A 25,173-nucleotide genomic window follows, 5' to 3' on the forward strand; every position below is an offset into this window, starting at 1 on the left:
GGTAAGGGAAGCGTCCACTTTTGACTGCCCAGCAGTGAAACTCGATTGCTGTGGATGGTGATGACTGTTAAAGAGCAACTGCTTGCTACCAAAAGGAATGTAAGCAAAGACCTTTAAGAGACTGGTAACCAATGATATCAGCCTGAAGTTGCCACACTTGTACAGGGGCACTGTGATACCATCTCTCCATGCTGAAAGTAGTCTGCCTGAAGCCCACACTTTTAAGAACAGTTGAAACAGGCCAGTGCTGACTGGTTCCAAGGCACCTTTGAGCAGCTTGTGTGGAATACCGTCAGGTCCAGTGGCATGTCCATCCCATAACTTTTGGATGGCCTTTCGTGCTTCCTTGAGTGATGGAAGATCAGTCCCTGGGTCTGCACTTTATGTAGCTTGCCAGGCCACATAGCTCTGCGCAGCGTTCAGCAGGTGTGTGGTTCAGCAAGCTTTCACAATGTTTTCCATTGGTCCAGAACTTCATCTGCTGAGGGGCAGGGAGATGTGTCTCGTTTCATGATGGGAATATTAGAAGGCTGCTTATGGCTGCCAGCCAGGTGCATGATAGCTTTGTAGGCAACACAAAGAATGTTGTGATGTCGGCAGTCCTCTAGTTCATCGACCAGGGTGTTGATGTAGATCTCAGTCATGTTGTACCATGGCCCAGAAAAAGCGTTTCAACCATTTACTTTCATGGACATCTCTCTGCTTATGTGCTGCTTCCTTTTTTTTCTAATGTATCAAAGTCCTCTTCAGAAAGCCATGGTTTCTTCAGTGACCATCCAAAGTAGGTGGTTTTGGTGGTAATGCTTGATATAGCATTATGTATACCACTCTAGGTTATTTCCACATTGTGAAGAGAATACTAAGGTCGCGTTTGTGATTTTCAACAGCCTGTGTGTATTTCATGGCTTCAACAGGAAAGATGCTGGTATTGTTGGTAGACCTCTGGCCTGCAAGGAGTTGGAAAATGCAGAAAGAGCTGATCTGTGAGGTACTTTGACCAAACACAAACCTAGCTCACTAGCAAGTCCCCCTCTTGGAAACCTAGCTCCTTCTGTAAAAGGCTCAGCAACTGAGTACAATACCCTGCTCTGGTCTTTGATGTGTAAATAAAATGAAGTGCTGGACTCTCTCTGCAGCCCACCAATCACTTGGCAGAGCTTGAATCTCAAGCGCCTCAGGGGCTACAGTGCTGTGCTCAGATTCTCTTCCTTCCCTCCAGTAAGCTGAAAGTGCAGGACCCTAGGCTTCAGATCAGTCTCCTTCTCTCAATAGTGGTGAACTTTCTGCTTACTGCTGTCAGTAGGGCTCACCCCATGCCCAATTTTTGACCTTCGTTGCGGGAGTTTAGGTTCATTGTTTAGCTTCTGTGTTTCTCTCAGGTGACTAAGGCGGTATCTGCACAGCAGCTGGGAGGTGTGATTACCAGCGTGGGTAGACATACATGTCTCAAGCTAGCTCAAGCAGATCTGGCACCTGAAAATATCTGTGCTGGCGCTCTGGCATGGGTGGTGGCTCAGGCTGGCTACTCGAGTATCTACCCAGGGGCCATCACATGCTACCATGGCCACATGACTATTTTTAGGTGCAAACAAGCAAAGCTAGTTGCATGTATGTATATCTACACTGGGAATCACACCTCCCAGCTGCTCTGTAGACATACCCTATGTGAGTTAATACCCTGCTCCTGGGAGCTGATTCCCCTCAGGTTTGGTTTTGTGCCTTTCTCTGCAGCACTCTCACTCTCTCAGCATGGGCTTGCTATACTTCCTCTAGCTTGCTGCCACGGTGCTCCTCTCTTAGCCTGTGCCGGTGGGTCTCCATTACTGCAGCACCATGGAGATAATTCAGAACCTCTTCTCCTCATCTCTCTGCCTGTTGTCTACTGCCTGCCTCTGAGAAATAAGGGGCTCTCATCCCTGCTCCTTCCTGCATGGGCATACCTCCTGTGAAACTGCACATTCCTGCGTTCTCTGATGCTCGGATCAATCCACTGCCTGAGCACCCTTCTCCCGCGGTGCACTGAGACCCAGCTTCCAACTGGCTGGGGGAGCATCTGACCGTGGAGGTGGCTACTGCATCATAGGGATGGGGAGAACTTCCCTGGCAGGAAGCTCACATCTGAGCTTTCCTATTTAGACTTTCTGAATTCCTTAGGCAAAGATTTTCAATGAGTGCTGAAGTGGGGCTTCTGAACACGTTTAGACACCCACATAAGTGACCTAATCTATAAAAATGCCAAGCATCCAGCAGCTCCCATCGACTTTAAGGGCCTCTATATTTGAAAATGTTGGCTTCAGCCTCTGAGTTGTTGATCTCCTTCAGGGAACATGAGGTATATAATTTTGGGAGATTAGCACCTGACCTCAGGAAATGTGGCCTTCGTTCCCCAGGATACTGTATCGCATCTCGCACTTTCCAGATGTCTTTGTTATCCCTTAAATCTCCCCTGTATTCTCAGTTTATGAATGTGAGGTATTGAAAACAGTGGTTCCCTTCTTCTGTATCAGCTGTCACTGATGCAATTATTATGCAAGGAATATTTCTTTGAATTAGTTTTTGTGACTCCGTTAGAGTTGCTGCTCTCACTGCATTTGTTACACAAGTCGTAGTTGTACTTAGCCTTCCTTTCCATTCAGGCCAGAGTTCTACAGAACAGAATCCAAGTTTTCCTAGGGAGGTGGTGAACATTACACAACTGCTTTTGTGATCCATCCTTTCTGTTAGCTCAGAGAAAATTCATGTACAACATATATAGCACCTTATAAGTTTCCAAAGCAGAGTTCAAACATTGATGAATTTAGCCTCTTGTTACCACTACAAATATGGAAATAGTTTTGTCCCTATTTAGTAGATGGAGAGGCAAAGACACTAAGGGCTAGAGCCACAAAAGGGACTTAAGTGTTGCAATACCTAATGCCTCATTAAAGAACATTGGGCCAGAGGAAAAAAATGACACTGTAGGCAAGTGGTTAGCGCACTCACCTGGGATGTAGGAGATTCAGGTTCAAGCCCTATTAGTTATACAAAATGGAACAGCTTTAGCAGGAGAGATCCTACCCCAGAACACCAGGGATAAAACTTTTTTGGTATCTGTTAATTATGAAAATAGCTCCTTCACTTTCTCCCCCACCGTTGTCTTGTTATGCTAAGAGGGTTAAACTCCCTAATTTTTCAGCTCCCAGTTACGAACATTTCTTCCAAGGAAAATCAGTCAGGAGAGGACAGCGGTGATGTTTTTGGCTCTTATGAACATGGTGGTGATTCTATCTTGGTCTCCCTGAAATTCCCAAACTCCTTTTTCAGGAACTGGTGTTTCACTTTCAACCTGGCCTCAAGTTCATACTGTGTAAATAGCAGAGGGCGCATTAGTGTATTTTCCATCACATCACACCACACAAGACAATTTCAGTGTTACACCGTATTATTGTAGTTGCTTATATGCTCACCGCTCATGCCAATTCAGGCACCCTGGTATTGCAAGTTGCTATGTGTTATACATATAACTCGTATAATGATTCACATAACAATGCTTTTATATATACATTGATTTTCACATTCCACGTACATGCAAAGTTCTGACTCAAGTCACATGTTCAACTCTTAGTGGAGAGTGTCTCTGCAGAGTTTGTCATCTACCTGGTAGATTACATAAGAACAGCCATACTGGGTCACACCAAAGGTCCATCTAGCCCAGTATCCTATCTTCCGACAGTGGCCAATGCCAGGTGCCCCAGAGGGAATGAACAGAACAGATAATCATCAAGTGATCCATCCCGTCACCCACTCACAGCTTCTGGCAAACAGAAGCTAGGGACACAATCCCGGCCCACCGTGGCTACTAGCCATTAATGGACCTATCCTCCATGAACTTATCTAGTTCTTTTTTTAACCCTGTTATACTTTTGGCCTTCACAACATCCTCCGGCAAACAGTTCTACAGATTGACTGTGCGTTGTGTGAAGAAATACTTCCTTTTTTTTTGTTTTAAACCTGCTGCCTATTAATTTCATTTGGTGACCCCTAGCTCTTGTGTTATGCGGAGGAGTAAATAACACTTCCTTATTTACTTTCTCCGTACGAACAGAATTTAAAGCTAGAAGGGTTTTAATATGATTATCTAGTCTGACCTCCTGCATAACCAGGTTGTAGAATTTCACCAAGCAATTCCTGCATTCAGTCCTTGACTTCTGGTTAATTTAGAGCATCTCTTTTAGAAAGATATCCTCTTTTGACTGAAAGACTTCAAAGGATGGAGAATCTACCACATCCCTGGATAATTTGTTCCAATGGTTAACTGCCTTCATCGTTTTATTTCTACCCTGAATGTGTCACTTCGGCTTCCAACTATTGAATCTCATTATGCCTTTGCTCAGTTAAAGAGCCCTGTACTTTCAGAAATGTCAGTACTACAGCTGTCAAGCAATTAAAAAAATTAATCGCAATTAATCACGTGATTAAAAAAATTAATAGTGATTTATTGCATGATTAATCTCACAAACAATAGAATACCATTTTTTTAAATGTTTTCTACATTTTCAAATATATTGATTTCAATTACAATGTAAAATACAAAGTGTAGTGCTCACTTTATATTTTCATTACAAATATTTGCTTTGTGAAAAACAAAAGAAATAGTATTTTTCAATTCACCTAATTCAACTACTGTAGTGCAATCTCTTTATCATGAAAGTTGAACTTACAAATGTAGAATTATGTACAAAAAAAGCCACCTGCATTCAAAAATAAAACAATGTAAAACTTTAGAGCCTACAAGTCCACTCAGTCCTACTTCTTATTCAGCCAATTGCTGAGACAAATAAGTTTGTTTACATTTGCAGGAGATAATGCTGCCTGCTTCTTCTTTACAATGTCACCTGAAAGTGAGAACAGGCATCTGCATGACACTGTTGTAGCCGGCGTCACAAGATATTTATATGCCAGATGTGCTAACAAGTCATATGGCCCTTGATGCTTCAACCACCATTCCAGGGGACATGTGTCCATGCTGATGATGGGTTCTGCTTGATAACGATCCAAATCAATGAGAACCGATACATGTTCATTTTCGTCATCTGAGTCTGATGCCACCAGCAGAAGGTTGATTTTCTTTTTTGGTGGTTTGGGTTCTATAGTTTCCGCATCAGAGCGTTGCTCTTTTAAGACTTCAGAAAGCATGCTCCACACCTCATTCCTCTCAGATTTTGGAAGGCATTTCAGATTCTTAAATCTTGGGTCGAGTGCTGTGGTTATCTTTAGAAATTTCACATTGGTATCGTCTTTGCATTTTGTCAAATTTGCAGTGAAAGTGTTCTTAAAATGAACATGTGCTGGATCATCATCTGAGAGTGTTATAACATGAAATGGCAGAATGCGGGTAAAACAGAGCAGGAAACATACAATTCTCCCCCTAGGAGTTCGGTCACAAATTTAATTAAAGCATGTCCTCTGGAATGATGGCCGAAGAAGCATGAAGTGGCATATGAATCTTTAGCGCATCTGGCAGGTAAATATCTTGCGACACCAGCTACAATAGTGCCATGGAAACGCCTGTTCTCACTTTCAGGTGACATTTTAAGTAAGAAGTGGGCAGCGTTATCTCCTGGAAATGTAAACAAACATGTTTGTCTTAGTGATTGGCTGAACAAGAAGTAGGACTGAGTGGATTTGTAGGGCTCTAAAGTTTTACATTGTTTTGGTTTTGAGTGCAGTTATGTAACAAAAACCCCTACGTTTATAAGTTGCATTTGCATGATAGAGATTGCTACTCCACTACTTGTATGAGGTGAATTGAAAAATACTATTTATCATTTTTACAGTGCAAATATTTGTAATCAAAAATAATATAAAGTGAGAACTGTACATTTTGTATCTGTACAGTTGTAATTGCTATCGATATATATAATAAATTTAAATTGGTATTCTATTGTTTAACAGTGTGATTGTGATTAATTTTTAAAATTGCGATTAATCGCATGAGTTCCTGCGATTAATCAACAGCCCAGGTCAGTACTTTTAGGATGTGAAGCCTTCTACCTCCTCAACATCATGATCAGCTACACTAAAAGTGGACTGTGAAACCATTATAACCCATTTTAGTCCTCAGTAGGATTTCCCTCTTGTTCAATGCGATTCCTCTCCCTTTGAGCCTTTAGGCAAGTTCCCTCTAAAATGGATCACCCTAAGGGATGCTATGAGTGTAGTGACTTTGGCTATGAGGCTTGAGGAACTGCGTTTTCCCATCCTCCTTGGAGCTTCTCTCCCTGACAAATAGTTGTTCTATCTTCTAGACTTAATTACAAGCAATTCCGTATCAGTGAGCCTATTTTTCTCTCCACCTCTTGCCCTGCCCCAGCTATGTTTCAGAATAGAAAACTGCATTCCTTTGATATTAAGTGCATTCTACCATTTAATATTAATAAACCGCCTTTGATAACTTAAGCACACAGGACCCAATTCTGTCATTAGAGATGCTCTAATTCAACCACATTATTGGGTGATAACTATGGCTTGTGTTACACAGGTCAGACTACATAATCATAATGGGCTCTTCTGTCCTTAATCTATATACTTATCCTGGCAACATGCATGACAGCTGCATAACAAAAATCCAGTAGAAATGCACACATACAGGTGAAAATGTGTTATTCTGATCAGTAAGAACGGTACTTTCCAAAAGATGGAGCAGAGAGGAGCCACCTACAGCCCTCTCCATTTTTTTCTAGAGTCTTTCATTAAAAAGAAAAAGTTAGCTGTTCTGGTTGTGAAAAACACATTCACTTCATGCCTGCCTGAGTTTACAGATAGCCTGATGCAACCACTGGGAGGCAGAAATGGCCACTAACTTTGAAAGGAGATGAAGTAGATCTTCATAAAATGGGTGTGGGAGGATGGGACTGTGAAGATTCATAAATGAAAATGTCTAACACCACACAGTATTGGAGGATTGGTTGTGACTTAATTTCCTGATTTTTGAGAGGGGAGGGGCTTGGTTTCCAACAGTTTGGGAAAACATTGGTTTAGTGAGAGAGCAGAGGAGATTGTTCAGTGTTTATGCAGTCAAGTACCCTTTTTAGCATTCTCAGTTCTAGCTTGCAAATCTACTCTGGATCCCAATATCTAGCTCGGGGTGGGCAAACTTTTTGCCCTGAGGGCCCCACTGGGGTTCAGAAACTGTATGGAGGGCCAGTTAGGGAAGGCTGTGCCTCCCCAAACAGCCTGGCCCCTCCCCCTGACTGCCCCCCTCAGAATCTCTGACCCATCCAACCCCCCCGCTCCTTGTCCCCTGACCGCCCTCCCGGAACCCCACCCCATCCAACCCCCCCTGTTCCCTGTCCCTAGGAGCCCCTTATCCAACTCCCCCACTCCCTACCCCCTTACCATGCTGCTCAGAGCACCAGGACTGGCAGCCGTGCCACCCGGCCGGAGCCAGCCATGCCACCGTGCAATCCAGAGCACCAGGGCAGGCTGGCAGCTTGGAGCCCCACCGCCCAGAGTGCTGGCAGCATGGCGAGCTGAGGCTGCGGGGGAGAGGGATGGCAGGGTGGCAGGGGAGGGGCTGGGGGCTAGCCTCCCCAGCAGGAGCTCAAGGGCTGGGCAGGACGGTCCCATGGGGCATAGTTTGCCCATCTCTGGTCAAGCTGCACAAATTGTTTTCTAATAGACTAATTAATCCAAGTTCTTTACAATGGAAATGATCCTCTAATTTTTTTTATTTTTTTTAAACTTAGAGGTGCACTGGAAGCTTATGTTCAGTCGGTAAGAAATAGAGAAGGAAAGGAGTTCGCACCAGTTTATCCCATAATGGTTCAACTGCTGAAGAAAGCGATGTCGACACTTCAGTAACAGCATCCAACCCCAATGCTACTCAAATTCTATACTGTTAATTGGGCACTGACAGATGAATGCTTATAGGGTTAATATAAATAATTATTTTCAAAAGTGCTATTAGAAAAAACCCATCTAATAAAGGTTCTAACATCTTCTTTTTGTACTCTGTATTCCTCAACTTTGTCTAAACAGTAGGAAATGTTTTATTGTAATGGAATAATATAATTTCACACAATGATTCTCAGACCATATTTGCCAAATATTTTCTAATATCCTTTCTGAATTTAGAAGTTAAAAAACAAAAATTAGGACTTTCTCAAATGTTCTATACGCTTCAGTAAATGAATTCTAATAAGTAATACCTACACATTTAGCTATTTTCCTGTAAATATGGCACAAAAAAGAGCGTGATTAAATATTAGTGATATGCAGAAAGGTAGCTTTTTTTCAATGTTAGAATGAAAGGGTCTAAACTTCAGTAGAGTTAGATCAGTTTGTCTAACATTCCATGTAAAAAGCATTATTTATCTCAAAATAAAGTAGATTTGATTCTCTGCACCATCATTAGCGCTTTGAAGTTGATTTTGAATCTTTTTGCTACAAGTGTAATAAAGAGCATCTACTATCTTTTGATCTTGAATTCAATATTTCAAATTCAATAAGTGGCTTCCTTATTACAAAGCATCAAACATACAAGATGTGTGCAGTAAAAATCTCCTACACATTTGGTTCTTTATGAAACTACACAAGGCTTTATACAGATTTGCGGTAATTAAAATGTGTATTTCTGCACACCTGACTTAATGACTTTTTTTTATATAAACTAAAGAAGACTAAACACCAACAAGAAGTTTTACAAATTTATTTGAAATAATATACAAGAATATAGTGTGCAAAAATCTTAGGGGCAACATCCTGTAGACATGTCATGAACAATTAATTTACAGTTGTGATTCTTAAAAAAGAAACACACTGCTTGTTTAGTAACATGAAAAGCCATGATTGTAAAAGTTTACAGCAAAAGCAGCTGTAATTCTAATGTATCTGGTCTAATTTTAGACAGTTGGAGGAAAAAAGTAAAGTGCAAGTGTTGCACCTACATAAGTGCAAAGTTTGCCCCCACCATAAACATATATTATGGCAAAATAAAATATAATCATAGAATATGTGGCAAAGGAGACAAAACACGAAGTTAAAAGTACAATGGTGACAATTATCATTTGCAATATTTTCTTGAGATAATGCAATGCTATTAATTCATTTCATCCTGACCCAAGCCATTATTTCCATTGGAAATAATAGCTCACAGTATTGTCAGCTGGTGCAAAAACATCACACCATGGATATAAATTTTACATGTGGCACCCTACTAGGCAACTCTCTTGCTATGGTACACTACACTGTCCACTTACCACAATCTGGTAGCTTGTTGGCATGGGGCAGACTGGGAGTTCACAGGTTAGTACTAATGCTTTTTGCCATTTCAGGAAATCCCAGCTCCCAGAATCATAATTAATTATATGGCTTGTGCAATACATATTAATCAGCAATATAAATCAATGTATAAACAGCTGTTACATATTTTAAAATTCCCCTTTTTGTACATTTTAAAAAAAACATTTATACACATCTCTTCTTTTTCCTAATTTACTTAGCACCACAGGATATCCATTTTCAAGCCTATATTACCTGATAGACATATATGAAGTTTGGAAGAAAAATAAGGCAATTTGGTTTAAAATGTTGATAGTTTTAGGTTACTGAATGCTCTATTGTAAAAAGCAAATCCTCACTCATGTTAAATCATTTTCTGACTTGATAATGCCAGCATTTTGTGGTCTCACAAATTCACAACAAATGGTAAGACCTTGATCTTCATAAATCTCTCCATCAAGTGTCAGCCGTTTAGTTAACAATAAAATTCTGATTTAATGTTGTTGTGAGCCCTGTAAAAACAGTAACAAAAGAGAAACCAGGTTAGCAATTACAAATCAAAGAGAAATACAGATGCAGAAGTAGTATGAGATGTGAAAAGGATTTATTTACAGAATGTAGAAAAGTACTTGCATTTGCTGATCAAGATGAACATGCTGACACTTGGGTAGTTGCAAAATGAGCTAATAATTAACTCTGTCTCTAGATTAAGAAGTGAAGCCAAACAGTTATTTGGAGAGTTTCTTGAATCAGCTTGTTTGCTCTCTGAACCTCCAGCAAGGTGTAACAATTGACACAAATCACTAGCTACTGCTGCTTTGTCATGGGGGTAGTTCATCCTAGGTATTTCTATGATGTCTATCACCATTGTATCTACACACGCAAAAAGCATTAACAGAGAAAATCTAAATACATAGGGGTGTGTTCAAGTTCTCCCCCTTGCTGAAGCCAACCCAAGACTGACTGAAAAGTTGTTCACAGTTCCATGCTCACAATCCATTTATTTCAATTCAAATACGTAGGAGCAGCTGAGTTTAATTTGGTCCTCATGACCAGCACTATGTACACTAATCTCTCTTACCAGCCCAAGTCTAGAACGGCACAGGCAATCTCACATTGTGATTCGCAAGACCGCATTATTGAGAAAAATACAGTTACTAAATAGAAGTCTTTAGTTAAACCATAATGGATTACTGCAAGCTTTAACAGAATTACATGAAGTTTTGTTGCCTTATTACACAATTTCTGATTTTAATTCTGCTGTTGTAGATGCTAGAATGGTAACTCGCATGGAAAGATACAAGTAGTCAATCTGGTGATGCCATCTGGGATTTGGTGGTGCTTTGTGCAGCCCAGGGACTGAAGGCTCTAGATACAGTAGTAAATAGAGAAGCAACCATGCTCTTGCAGCATTTCTGGCTAAGCACTAAAGCAACACCTGCATGTGCTCCTGAGAAAGCTGTTTCAGAGTAGCAGCCGTGTTAGTCTGTATTCGCAAAAAGAAAAGGAGTACTTGTGGCACCTTAGAGACTAACAAATTTATTTGAGCATAAGCTTTTGTGAGCTACAGCTCACTTCAGCGGATGCATTTGGTGGAAAATACAGAGGGGAGATTGATATACACACACGCAGAGAACATGAAACAATGGGTTTTATCATCACTCTCCTTACAGTGTGCATGATAAAACCCATTGTTTCATGTTCTCTGCGTGTGTGTATATCAATCTCCCCTCTGTATTTTCCACCAAATGCATCCGATGAAGTGAGCTGTAGCTCACAAAAGCTTATGCTCAAATAAATGTTAGTCTCTAAGGTGCCACAAGTACTCCTTTTCTTTTTGTGAATCCAGACTAACACGGCTGCTACTCTGAAACCTGAGAAAGCTGTCCCATTCACACTCTTAAAGTTGAAGTCCTTGCAGACTCCATACTCTGAAAAAAACTTCTCACTTGTCAGACCAGTGAAATTCATGTGGTTTTTTTTTTTGAGTAATATGAGAGTGGGTGGCTTCCACCCAATACATAGTCACAGTGTCATCAGCTTTGAAACAGGCCAATTGCCCTCTGTCATCCAGTCAAAACAGGCTGTGACACCATCTCTGCAACAGCAGGTTAAAGGCTATAGAGTAACAAAAGGAAAGTGTGGGCTAGTGAAACAAAGGAGAGCATGAGGTCTACTATATTATGTACTGCAGAAAAAGAAAAACACGGGACTGTGAACTTATTTGTAAACTATGTAATGCAGTTGAGCACTGTTTGACAAAACATACTGAATTTGTTCGTTTCCGTTTCCAACAGTCAGGATTTAAACGTTTTTGTTCTTCAGCCAAAGCCTTGGCTTCTAGCGTGTACATCCGTCTTTCTTCATTTTTCATTTTCTTCCACCTGTCACCAAGTATCACACTTATGGCTCTGCAAAATAAATGTTTACAGAATGGTCAAGGCAGGAATTTCTTATAAATCCCACAACATTTCTAGTCTCTTGTAAAAGGCTGTCATCAGAAAGAGTTGGATATGAAAGCACACAAGAACAACGATTTCCTCTTTGCAATGTGTGAGCATTTTTCTAACTATCCTATGCCTCTTTGAATGGTCACAGGGAAGACCCCAGCTACTGTTAAAGAAGGGCATATTTTGACATTTAAAAGTAAGTTTGAACATCACGTACTGTAATCTAACAAAGTGGGGAAGTTAAGAGTCTGGTTGGTCACTGTGCAGGTTATCACCCTTTATGTACAACCACACTATTTACAAAATTGTTCTTTCACATCATTTTAGGATAGAGATTTTGCTATGACTGCAACCAAACAAAAAGTTTTGTTTAATGAAAACTCACTAGAATGGGCTTCCCTGTGGTGAATGGGCTGACCTTCTGGGTAGATGTGTTCAGAGTTCCCCACTATTAGCCTGTGGGATGGGGGAGGGGCAGCTCAGACTGTTGGGCTCTTGAACAAGTTCTAGGACAGCAGTAAGGGACCATTTGTTATGATTCGCTCCTTGATTATTTCCTAAAGCTTAACGTGAAGGAAAAAAGAACAACTTCTCTACCTTACACTTAATAGGCCCTGTGCCCATTGGACAATAGCTCCCTTCATTGTGCCATATTGCGTAACTGTCTCCAAAATGATGGTGATTAGATGTTAATACAAAATACAATTCACAGCCCCATTTTAATAAATCCTCTTTAAATTACAGAGAATGTTTTATTAGTGATTTATGAAAACACTGGATAAATGATATTCCCCATCAAATCATCAATGCTACTCACAGTATCAGTAAAAAAGCTCACAGTAAAGTATGCAGTTTACAGACTCCCTAATAGAATCAGGTAAAGCACAGCAACATCAAGCACTTGTGGGTAGTTTCACATATGTCTGTTCCGAGGTAGTTCATTCTGCTCCACACCAACAAGGAGACAATCTAATTCTGAAAAGTTCTACCACAGCCAGAATCCTATGGGTTACACAGCACCCAGGGAGCAATACGGAAGCTCATTTTAATCTCTACCAATCACTAAGCCTGTACTGTGAGATGCTCCAAAGACTCCTGAGACCAAAGGCTCATACATTAGTCTGTCTCTGGTAAATCCACACAGGTAGGTCAATTTGTTTCTTTCAGTGATAGGGTTCATATTTCTGAGTTAAGCTAGCATGGATAGTTCTACAGGTACATCCACTAGTTTAGTTAAGAGGTTATTTATGAAACATTCTGTCTCAAGAGATGGTCCAATTGCACCAAAAGCTGCCCCTCTCAGACAGTCACCATTTAGTACTGGTACATCATCAAGTGCTATTGAGTGAGAACAGTGATTCAGCCAAATGAAGAATCTGTTAAAAGGGTGCCACCTTAAGCTACTAGGTTTCCAACAATAGATACTGAAGATCTATATTTTCCCCAATGTATGGGAAGCATGCTACACAAGCTCACTTTAATTAGGGCAAATTGAGCTCGCTGAACCAGTTATTATACACACCTCAGCCAGACAGCATTCAAGGAACTAAACCACAGTTTAAAAAAGTTATTTCCTGTCTCAAATACTGCCCTCTCCTGCCGCTGAAGCTGGAAAATTGATTTACAAATAGTGACCTTGTCATTAAATACAGGTCTAGCTATTAGCCAATGAGAAAGGGGGTTCAGACCTTCCATTTACACTGCAAAGGCATGAAAATGTGCATGGGTGAGCAGCCTGCCACTAGTCATTTTATTAAACTGGATGAAATTGCTGCTTACACATACTTAACAACCCAGGCATGACTACTGAATATTAATATTCAACATTATATGATTACATTACTTGCTTATAGCTTTGGCCTAAGTATACTTGGTCCAGCCTTAGCATTGTGGGGGGGGGAGACAGGATAGTCTAGATGACCCCCGGGGGGGGGTTGCCATCTCTACATTTCTGATTCTAGTACTTTACCCCATTTCTCTAAACCAAAGGTTACTGGTATAATGACTATTGTGTTGTCTCTGGTAGTTACAGGACAAGGAGTTATAAACTTGTTAAACCTTCCTAAATAGTTTTTTTAAATGTTTACGGGGCAGACCAAAACACCTGATACCTCCAAGAGACAAACCTGTGCATGCAGGTATTGAACCTATATGGTTTTGAGCTTCAGCAATCTGGTGGAAAAGTAAGTGCTTCATGTGCAAGAAGAAATGGAGCATGGCTGCTCACCAACGAAATTGATGAAAAGTCTGGCTAGTGAAGTTCCATGACCTTTTAGGCCTCTTCTAAATTTCTTCTACTGACAGCAGTAACTCAGGCAAAAACCTGTCCAGTTACACCCCTCACTAGACTGCCCTTCCCCACAACCTGTGTTCTCTCACTCATGGCTTTAGAGTGCCTAAGAAAGTATCTGCTGTCCTTCTGAAGTGCTAGTAAGGCATCTGATTATGTAACCAAACAGGTACGGTTACTTATGATGAATTAAGAGGAGGAAGAAATTATTACAGCTCAAAATTTGGGACCTAGCCCTTGTAAAGTCTGCACTAAACAAGCCATTAAATTTGCTTCTGCTACACATTTAAAGTTATCTGAGCCCAGGTATCAGTTTCCATCAATTATACTAAAGATGTGGGGCTGTATTTCAGATGTGTCCCACTTTCAAAACTTACATGTCACTCAAAAATTATTTAAATATTTTTGCATACAGGATAAAGTTCACTTATGGATACATGGCAATGAACCCAGGACGGTTGTCAAGCTTACTGAGGTCTGAAACGCAAAGCATCGTCTTAAATCTGGTTTGGATCAGGAGCATTCTGCTCAAGCCTTAGAATGAAATGGATATTGACCTATATACTGGGGTTTTCACAGTTCACTATTTTATTAGTCTGGGGCTAGAGTCACAAAGGGACTCAGGTGTCTAAGTGCCCCTTTAGGTGCCTACATTCCAAGATCAGGCCCCATATATATTCACAAAACCCCCGGCTCAGCTGCTGCCTAACCTTGTATGCACTAATCATACGTGGCGCATACATTTTTGCAGTAAAAGTTGGCTGTTTCTGCCTCGGAGCATTGCTGCCTCGCTTTAGGCAGCTAGACACCTACTCCCACTTGATCCATGAACCAGTGGCTGATGCATGGTACTTGGCCTAATGCAACTGTGGAGTGGGAGGCAGAGGAGCTCCCTCATAACTTTTAGCACAGTGGTTAGGGTATTGATCTGGGAAACCATGGTTCAAATCCCCATCACCTGGGGGAGAGAAGGGATTTGAACAGATATCTGCCACTTGTCAGATGAGTGACCTAACCCCTGGACTATGGGATATTTGGATGCTGGCCTCCCTCAATTTCTCCTGTTGAAGGTTTTCCTTTGTTAGATTAACTAATTAAAGTGTCATTGTGCCAGAGAGCGCACACAAATGCATAAGAATGACTCTCTAGACTATTGGTTAGAGCAACCACCCAAGATGTGGGAGACCCAGCTTTTAGTCCTTATAACCCTGACCCCTGGCCTACAAGTTATGAGAGAGCTCCTCCCTGCTTCCCCTGTGACAGCCTTCAAAAAGAGCATAGGTGCCTAACTCCAATAAAGGCTTTGCAACTGAGACTCCGAAGCAGAGGGAGGCACTCCCTCCAGCTTGAAGTCAGGCAGAAACACTTCTCTTTTATTGGCTATATTGGGCAAGGAGCCAACTAGCGCACTGACTTTTGTGAATCCTATTTAAGGCAGCTGGCTTCCTCCATTCATTCTATAGAAAGCCTCAGCACCTAACTCAAGCTTTGTGAATCTCATTGATTTTCTAAGTGCCTAAAAATTAGGTGTTGAGACACTAAGCAGCCCAGTGTCTAACCTTGATGAATCTAACCTTTGATGGGTTGAATACATTGTGTTCCCCTTCCCCACTCCCAAAAACATAACCCAGGTGGGAATGCTAGTTCACATATGCTCTTTAATATGTGTAAGCAAAACAAACAAAAACAAAAATGGCATAGCTGTTATTGCAATGGAAGGTCAGAACCTGAGTTTAGAAATTAATGATTTGATTATGCTGTAATTAAACATACACCATCCACTGTAAAATTTTCTTAGTAATTTGTAAGTTGTATACAATTGAATAAATATGATTGCCTCTGAATACCCAAATCTGTGAATACTCCACTAGTATGCCTAAAAGGCTGGTTTGCTGGTCCCAAGTTTGTAGAATCGATAAACGTAAAGCTAGTGACTGATGCTGCACTATGTTTTTTTAAAAAGACAAAAGCATATACACGTTCCCATGCACTACATTTCCCACTAAGGCCCTAAGTGTTTCATTCCAGAATGTCAGTTACTTGTTAATCTTCAAGTATTTTTCTCAGCCTAAATCTACAAATGGAAATATTAAAACTTCTTTGGAATTCACCCAACTGCAGCTCCAGCTTGCTCGATTTGAAATCAGTATTTTAAATGAAATTGTATTATATGTTTTTCTAATTGGCTGTTTTGATTTCTCAGTAATAGTTTTAGTGAATCTGAAGACAGGCACATTTGCAAAGATGCACCACTGAAGTGACTCCATACCCATTATGGAACTCTACGATACGGTGGAGAAGAGGGATTTAAGAGTTGGGTTATTTGTGCTGCAGGGTTTAATTTCTTAACTCTGGGTGAAAGCCTTCCTACCATCATATTGTATATAAGCTGGCAGCCAATTAATCTTCTCAATTTACATTTCTGTAGTTCTGTTACCTTTAGTTTTTGCTAGGTTTAGTACTGTAATTTATAAGAAATTATTCTATTCTCATATAGAGGAAAAAGATTTCTTTTCAGAACTTGTATATAAAAACACTCAAACATTTTATAAATAATATACACAAATATCCTATGTATATAGATATCAGATACAAATACTATGCAAGTTTTTATATGTACAAACATTTATATATAATAGATATTTGTCTAAACATTATATATAAACTGTTTGTATGTATACATATATAAAAATAAAATTTACACACACAACAAAACATAGACCCATTTAACCCTTTTTGCCAGGGATAGCTACCTATTACTCACCACTGGTAACTAGGTAACTGGATTTTTCAAGCTTTGTGCAAGCAAAAGAATGACACAGGAACAGTTAAAACATTATTGCTTGGATTACACCAGCACTTAGAAACCCTAATCAAGGATCAGGGCCCCACTGTTCTAGGTGATGTATAGACAGAGGCAAAACGACAACACTCCTTGCCCCAGAGAGCTTACAATCTTATGTCAAGACACAATCAGAGGTTGGGAGGCAAGATATAAAAATCTCCTTTCCCTACTGTAACACAGGAAGGACAACACAGTATTTTTTTCCCTGAACGAATCTTACCAAAATGTACAAAGTCTGTGTGCACTGCACACACACAAACATTGCTCAAATACTTCTGAGGGCAGGATAAAGTCTACATAAAGCTACAATAAGAGTAAGTAGATATTAAACCAGTTTCTGCCCTGACACTGGTTGTCAAGTTCACTGAGGTCTAAAGCCTCTGCTTAAGTTTGGCCTTATGTGAGCAATGTTGTTTCTTAGAACAATACATACACATTTTATTTCACTTGCAAAACTTAATTTGTTACAAGTTTAAAAATGGGACTTGCAAACTTTGCTAGATCAATTATATGGTCAAAACTAAGAAGTTGAGTACCGTTACCTGTTATCTTTCCCTGGATACATCTGAGTATATTCGACTCTGTACTTTTTGGCAAAAAGCATGAAGGCATTCATTGGTCTTTTGCATTTGTTAGGAGAAGTGGCACTCATAGTACTTGCAGTCCCTGAGCTGTGGCTTTTGCCAGCTTTACTACACAAAGAACTGGAGGAAAGCTGTGATGATCCATCAGACACACAGTTTTTACTGCATTCTGATCTCTCAAAGTCTTGACTGCCCGATCCTCCACAAGATAAAGAAGCACGACGCTGACGAGCCATGCTGCTTAATACATAAACTGCCGAAGAATCCATTGGTGTAAAATCATAACTACAATGAAAAGATACATCACTTGATTAGAAAGTAAATCAATTAGAATGAAATTTACAGGTCCTACTTTTTAAATCCATGTTGATTCCTGAACAATCCCTAATTAATTGTTCCACTGTTCATTTTTAGAGTTCTTGTGCTTCACCCAAAACATACATACATCCAGCTATAATGTACTTAGTCTGGACTTGGTACAGAGATTAGTCAACAACTTTGGTAGATGCACCACAATGTAGTGGTAGGATGCAACTGTCCAAGATCTGCTGTTGTTTACTACTGACTCTCCCCTTGTATGCCTGTTGTAGTTCTGGTCTCATTTCACCTCCTTTTGGAATAACATTCTTTTATTTCTGCTTTGGACCTTAGTCCACCTTCTGCTTTTGTCTCTGTTACAGCTCAAGGCAGGTGGTTGAACTCAAGGCCTGGCGTGTGATGGTTGCTGGTAGTGACAATTCATTTGAGGACCCTGTACTTTCCAAAGGGCTATTTAGTCAACCACTTCTTCACCCATAAAGTGATTCAGAGCTCAAAGGCCAGAGAGGAAAAAGTATAGTCCAAAGGGCATCTGAGCCCCACCAGTGAGAGCCAATCCTGCAGAAACCACCAGGGCACCAAAGCTCACCACACAGTAATAAGGGCCACGTCTGCTCTGGCAGTGTATGTGGGGACCGGCAGCTTCCTCCCTGACTTAGTTGCTCCTTCTGCCAGAGGCTGTCAGGAGACTCAGGCAAAGATCACTGCATCAGGTCACCTTTTCAAGGTTTCATTTACAACCATGACATTTAGAAACAATTGTTTTTAAATGACAACTTAGATTCTTACATCACTAATGTACATGCCTTACTCAAATCCCAATGAGAAAGAAATAAGCTCAGGAGGCCAGTGGAACCCAGCAGAGATAAACATATTTTGAACATCTATTCTACACAATTTACTGTGAGTGGCATCTGATTCTGGTGTCTCAAGTTGGAAGTGGGCAGAATTTGGTTTGTGGACAAAATCTGGGAGAGTACTTTTTTCCTTCAATTTGAGCCCTAACTAAGCCCATCAGTAGCTATGTGACGCTTTAGTATAATATTTAAGATCTATACATATTTTTGTTTAATATATATTATGGAAGAGTCAGTAGTGACTTCATAGTTAAGGTTGTGTTGAAAATTGCACTTAAAGAAGGACTAAAGTCTATATAAACATGTTACACATTTACATTTTTATTATACACAATATGCTTCAGTATATTTAATATTATGAAAAACAGAGCATCTCCATAAGCCTTCCAGAAAAAGCCTGTAGTTCATTTATAATTTTTATATTAACAGCAAATATAAAAAACACACTACTCACAGAGACTAACATTATAAACTATGTCTTCACAAACAACTGCTTTAAGCAAACTTTTATAGTTAAATAGCAACTTTCATTGAAAAATTAACACAGATACAATACATGATTTAATTCAATTGATACAGTACATGTTTTAATTCAGAGATGATAATCTTCCACCCTCTAGTGGCAGAAGTGTGAGAATTCCACCATTAGAGAGGAGGTGGGTGAAGTAATATCTTTTATTGGACCAACTTTTGTCAGTGAGTGAGTGGAGCTTACACAGAGCTCTTCTTCAGGTCTCGGAAAGGTACTCAGAGTGTCACTGCTAAATACAAGGTAGAGAAGATGGTTTAGCATAAGTAGTTAACACATTTCAAGGGACTATTAAAGGTGAGTGGCCTGTTAACACCCCTCAGTCACAGGGAGGAAAGGAAGAGTGGGAGGGAAGCAGCTGGGGAAGGTTGTTAGTGAGTTACAGATTGTTGTAATAAGCCATAAATCCACTGTCCCGGTTCAGTCCATGATTTTTAATGTCTAGCGAAGTTATGGATTTAAGCTCCCAGGCTTTTCTTTTGAAAGTGTTGTGTGGGTTTTTTTTGAGGATGAGGAATGAGAGGCCATATATAAAGTGATTACTGTGAAAAAAAGTGTTCACCCACAGGCGATGTAGTCAGGGACGCCAGGTTTGTAGAAATTTTGGTGGTGCCCAGAACGCCCAGAGCCCTCCCCCCAAACTCAGTCCCTCACCTGCCTACAGCTCTGGAAGGGAGTTTGGGTGGAGAGAGGATGTCTGGGGTGCAGGCCCTGGGCTGGGGCAGGGGATTGGGGTGCAGGAGGGAGTGAGGGGTGGAGACTCTGGAACTGAGTTTGGGTGCAGGCTCTGGGAGGGAGTGGGGGGGGTGCAGTGCTTACCTGGGGCTCCTAGATAGGGCAGGCCTGAGGCCTCCGCACATTGCTACCCTGAGGCTCTGCCCCCGCAGCTTCCTATTGACCATAGGGGCACTTGGAGCAGGAGCAACATGCGTAGACACAGACCCACCCTGCCCAGGGGCCGCAGGGAGGGGCCAGCAGCCACGTGGAGCAAGCGGGGGAGGGGGGGTTTGGGGGGGACAGGGGAGCACCCAGGGGCAAAAGGCGGGACCGAGGGAGACACCCAGTTTCAAACATTGCTGGAGGTGGGCCAAGAATATTCCTGGTGTCCAGACACTACGGGCCCATAGAACTCGCTGCCTATGGATGTGCTGTTTTTGTCTTTTATCCTTTTCCTGCGTGAGTTAATTCAAGAGTGTAGTGACTGTTTGCTTTCACTCACATAGTTACTATTGGGGCATTTAGGATGTTAAATACTTAAGCGAAACAATCTGTTCCATCTTGTATTTAGCAGTGACAATCTGAGTGCCTTTCCCAGACCTGAAGAAGAGCTATGAGTAAGCGCAACTCTCTCACTAATAGAAGTTGGTCCAATAAAAGATATTACCTCAACCACCTTTTTCTCTAATATCCTGGGACCAACATGGCTACAACACCACTGCATAATTCCACTATGTTTCAGGACACCCTCAACTGCTTACAATATATTTAAGTGCTAACGCCTGTAGTTGGTCATAGTTGGGGAAAACAAATGGCTAAAATACAGTGTTCCTATGCCCTAAAAAAAAAAAAGAAAAAAAGAGTACCATTCAATTATCACTCTAAAATACCAACTTGTATCACAAAACTGACTTAAAAATGTGCATAATCCATAAACCCCAATCGTTTTATTTTTAAAACTGAATTGGGCATTTCCATCAACTGCCTGTACTTCCTGTCTGAGATGCAGGCTGGAAGTGCTGTTCTGAACAGAAGATCAAAGTAGTATCAGATACCCTGTGACTTGCTTGTCTACAGAGGGGATTTCTTCCTTCCCTTTAATGCTCTGGGATGGGGCATAGTCATTGTCCAAAATCTGCTTGGAAGAGTAAAGAACTGCAAAAGGGGGAAGAGGATATGGTAAGCTGCTGACAGCCTACCTTGCCAGCTCAAAAGAGGGACAGAGAAATGTGAAAAGAAGCTTTCTGTCTCCCAATGATTCTGCTCCTTCCCCATTTCCAGCTGGGGCCTTGAGTGTGGTTTTCTTTAAAAAAAACCTGTCTCTGCTCTGCTGCCAGCAGCTGTTGCCTCATGATCTCTTTACTGCTTTATTCCTTCTGCCCAAAGAACTAGACAGGACCTGATAAGTGTCCAGACAGGGGACAAGTAGTTTTTTATTTTTCCTTCATCTCCAACAACCCTGATGCCCTTTCAGTAGCAGTTTTAGTCCAAAAAATGGAACAGAAAACTTTAATATTTCCAATAGAAACTGAAAGTTCAAAGTGATCAAAGTGGACCATAATCTGCCGCTGGAAGGGAAGCTGCTGGGGTAATGGGGATAAAGATGGGGTCCAAATCAGCTAGGGAATTTAGGAAGAAAGTAGTATGGGAAAATCAGTTTGATCAAAACTATTTTCTCTCTTCCTTCTCTCTGAACTATATCAAAAAGGAATGACAAACTGCAGAATCCTCAAAAATCTGATTAGACAACATTTAAAATGAAGGAACCATATTCCAGGAGCAATAAAGCAATGTCATAGTGGTTGGTCCTTTGGTTACTGGGGAACTGCTCGGATGGCTAAAGACAGTGGACTGTATATGACGCATATGCCAATAGCCAACAAATGCACCCTGTAATGGCAAATATTAGGTTATCCAGCCCACCCTACTCCCCCACCCAGTGTGGGACTATTCCATACAGTATATTTTCTAGTGCTTTATCTGGTCTAGTTTGAAATGTCTTAAGTAATGAGGCTGCCACCAATTTCTTTGTGAGACAATGCCATAGACTAACAGATTTCACCATCAGAAAGGTTTTCTGACATTTTGCCTTAAGTCTTACTCTCCTATTTATACCATCATAAATAATTGCTCTCCCTCCTAGGAGAACATATTTCACATACTGGTAGATTTACATGCCCACAAGGTTAATGCAACTTTTCTTCTGAATAAAAATGTCACAGAAAAGCAATGAAGCCATTTTAATCCAGAAGTTACCTTTTAAACGTATCAAAAACACCTGAATCATCAAAGTTAATGGCATCGGGGTGTCCTGGAGGTAGACACAGATCTCCAATATGCATTTCACAGCATGGAATGCCATGCTGAACCACAGTCAAGCTTGGATAGAAAGAAGACCAACCTGCAGGAATAAAAATTAAAATTAGACAAACAGCCTAGTGAGCTCTAGCTCTGATGTTTTAGCAGAGATCAAACACTGCCAATCCCACCTGGCAGAGAGCACAAAAGAAAAACTGGGTTTCCCAAAACTGAATTTGAAATATTTGTTCAGATAAAGTTTTGATTTACTTTTTCCCCAAAAGTAGAATCAGAAATTTCTTGCTTGTGTAATTACTGATGTAATATAGTTCATTTTTACCTCATTTACAAGCTTTTTATCCTAGCAAAAAAGAAACAGAAAACCAAACCAAGTAGCCATTTTACCAACTTTAAGTGTCACATTTAGATATAGGAGGCGTCAGCCTCCTTTATTTGCTCTCTCTCTCTCTTTGTCTTTTCTGTGATATCATATTTGCTAAACCTTTCAACAAGGGACAACACAGACAATATTTCTACAAATTTTATTGTTTAAATTCCAATGTTTCTTTCAAGCAGATTTAGATAATGTGACTGGGGAATACGGCTGCTTTCAACTACTGTGGGAGATGGTTATGAGATTTACAGATATTTTCGGAGGAGAATTTATTACATAATTCCTGAGTTTTTCTGTACACATACAATATTTTCCTACCTTTATTTTTAACATAAAATGGGTGATCCAATCTGCACTCTACGGTGAGTAAGCCATCTTCCACTGTACCAGGATCAAATGTCAACTTCAATACTGACTCACCAAATGAAATACTTTCTTCGTGGGATATCAACTTCAAACCATCAGAACCATAGTCCTAGAAACACACACATGCTTCAGATTTTTCAGAAAAATCTAATACTGTGGATACTGCACACATATCTTTTTCTGGCACACTGAAAAATAACAGCATTCAAATGGTTAAAAGAACCCCACAAACTAATAAGAGACTTTGCAATGCTCAGAACACATCTATAGGTACTCTGTTCAGTTGTTTTACATTCAGGTTCTCAGACACTATAGTGATGAGCACTGGACAGATTTAATATGCACCCTTTACAAGAAATGGTTACTTACTGTAACTGTGCTACTTCGAGATACGATGCAGACATGTATTCCACTTGTGTGTGTGCATGCACAGTGCACCAGAGACAGAGAATTTTGCCTAGCAGTACCCACTGGGGTGGGGTGGGGGGGGTAACTTACACCTCGTGCTCATAGCTCCTCCCCTGGCTGTATGAGATGGCACCACCTTGACCACCTTCAGTTCATTCACACTGAACACCACGACCAGACTCCACTGCAGAGGGGAGAAAAAGTGGCTTGTGGAATACACATCTGCATCACATCTGGGAGAACCACAGGTACACTAAGTAATATTTTCTTCTTCTTTGAGTAGATGCAGATGTGTATTCCACTTGGGTGATTCGAAAGAGTACCCATCCCAGGAGGTGGGGCTCGGAGTCTATCTAAACAAGAATTGCAGGACTGCCCTACCAAAACTTGCATCTACTCTGGAAGATGTGATAATGGCATCACGGTTCATAAATGTGCAAATGGAGGATCATGGAGGAGGAGTCCTGCAAATGTCCAATATTGGGATGTCACTAAGGAATGCTACTGATATTGCTTGCGCTCTCGCAGAACTCACCGAGGAGACATAGCCGAAGATATTTCATGTGCAGTCTTGATACAGGATGTTACCCATTTAGAGATAATCTGTGAAGGGACCATTTGACCCTTCATATGATCTGGAGCAGCTACCGAACACTGCACTTCCTCCTCACTAAGCCAGAAAGCAGCCACGCCATGAGATGCAGGGAGCTGAGTGGGGGACTTAAGGTGCGAACAGGTTGAGATGGAGAGGAAGGGGTATGGGAGGTTGAACTGACATCATGAGCAGGTCGGAGAACCAACACTGCCTTGGACGCGCTGGAGTAATGAGAATTAGCTTGGCCTAGTCCTCTTTCATCTTGAGGATGACCTGTGGAATGACTGGGATTGGGGAAAAAGTGTACAGGAGCCGACTGTCAGCTGAGATGGAAAGCGTCGGACAGAGGAGCCTGGACTGGGGCCTCCTGGAGAGCAGAACAGATGACATTTCCTGTTTTCCCTCATAGCAAACGGGTCGATTGTCAGAATGCCCCACACTGCAAAGATGATGTGGAGGATACTTGTCTTCAGGCACTACTTGTGACTCAAGTAAAAAATTCCTGCTGAGATGGTCTGCAAGATGATTCTGAAAACTGGGCAAGTGGTCGGCTAGCAGAGCAATACTCTCCTCAATGCAGAGCTGCCACAATCTGACTTCCTTTTGGCAGAGCATCCTGGAGTTTGCACCTCCTTGTCTGTTCACATAATACATCGCGCTATTGTTAGTAAGTATGTGACCCATGAGCCCCGATACAGTCCAGAAAAGTGTGACATGCACTGTAGATGGGCTGAAGCTCCAGCATGCCAATATAGGGTGAGGACTCCTGCTCCAACCATAGACCTTGAACTTTCAGGACCCCAGATGTGCTCCCCAACCTAACAGGGAGGCATTGGTGACAACAGACCTGGCTGGTAAGGGCAAGACAAAGGGAATGCCCCAACAAACATTCTCCGGAAGTGTCCACCACTGCAAGGAGTCCAGAAGTGAGTCGGATAGTCAACCGTCCTGAGCCACATCTGAAGGGGGTGAAGATGAAACTTTGCAACCTGGACCACCTGCATCTAAGAGGATATGTGGCCAAAGAGCTTCACACACACCCAAACTCTCCTGGAAGGCTGAAAATGCAGACTAAAGCAAAGGTGGTGAATTGCCTGAATGCAGTCATAGAGCAAAAATACTCTCAAGGTGTTTAGGATGAGACCCAGATGGTCGAGCGAGTGCAGTGTAGCGCTGACATGAGAAAGATCTTCCTCTCTGGATCTGCCCCTCACTAACCAGTCATTCAGATATGGGAAGATGTGGATTCCTTTCCTCCGAG

General features: G+C 41.2%; 2 protein-coding genes across 5 annotated transcripts in view; one reads left to right on the forward strand and one right to left on the reverse strand.

Moving 5' to 3' along the window:
• COG5 (component of oligomeric golgi complex 5) overlaps positions 1–9,918 on the forward strand; it is a 318,307-nt gene extending 308,389 nt beyond the window's left edge. The window contains exon 22 of the mRNA XM_038390528.2: positions 7,728–9,918. Within this exon, the coding sequence (XP_038246456.1) occupies positions 7,728–7,842 (115 nt within the window). The 3' untranslated portion in view covers positions 7,843–9,918. The remainder of the gene's footprint in view (positions 1–7,727) is intronic.
• HBP1 (HMG-box transcription factor 1) overlaps positions 8,676–25,173 on the reverse strand; it is a 34,020-nt gene continuing 17,522 nt past the window's right edge. For 3 of the 4 annotated variants that reach the window (XR_006275569.1, XR_006275570.1, XR_006275571.1), the window contains exons 7-11: positions 22,862–23,018; positions 22,108–22,252; positions 17,389–17,715; positions 11,136–11,672; positions 8,676–10,711 (exon numbers count right to left, since the gene is read on the reverse strand). Coding sequence is in view for 1 of the 4 variants with exons in the window: in XM_038390534.2 (XP_038246462.1) it covers positions 9,756–9,773; positions 11,531–11,672; positions 17,389–17,715; positions 22,108–22,252; positions 22,862–23,018 (789 nt within the window). In the remaining 3 variants the exon portion in view is untranslated. The remainder of the gene's footprint in view (positions 10,712–11,135; positions 11,673–17,388; positions 17,716–22,107; positions 22,253–22,861; positions 23,019–25,173) is intronic. The other variant, XM_038390534.2, reaches the window with a different exon arrangement.

This window comes from Dermochelys coriacea, chromosome 1 (assembly GCF_009764565.3).
Source record: "Dermochelys coriacea isolate rDerCor1 chromosome 1, rDerCor1.pri.v4, whole genome shotgun sequence".
NCBI classification, from domain to species: Eukaryota; Metazoa; Chordata; order Testudines; family Dermochelyidae; genus Dermochelys; species Dermochelys coriacea.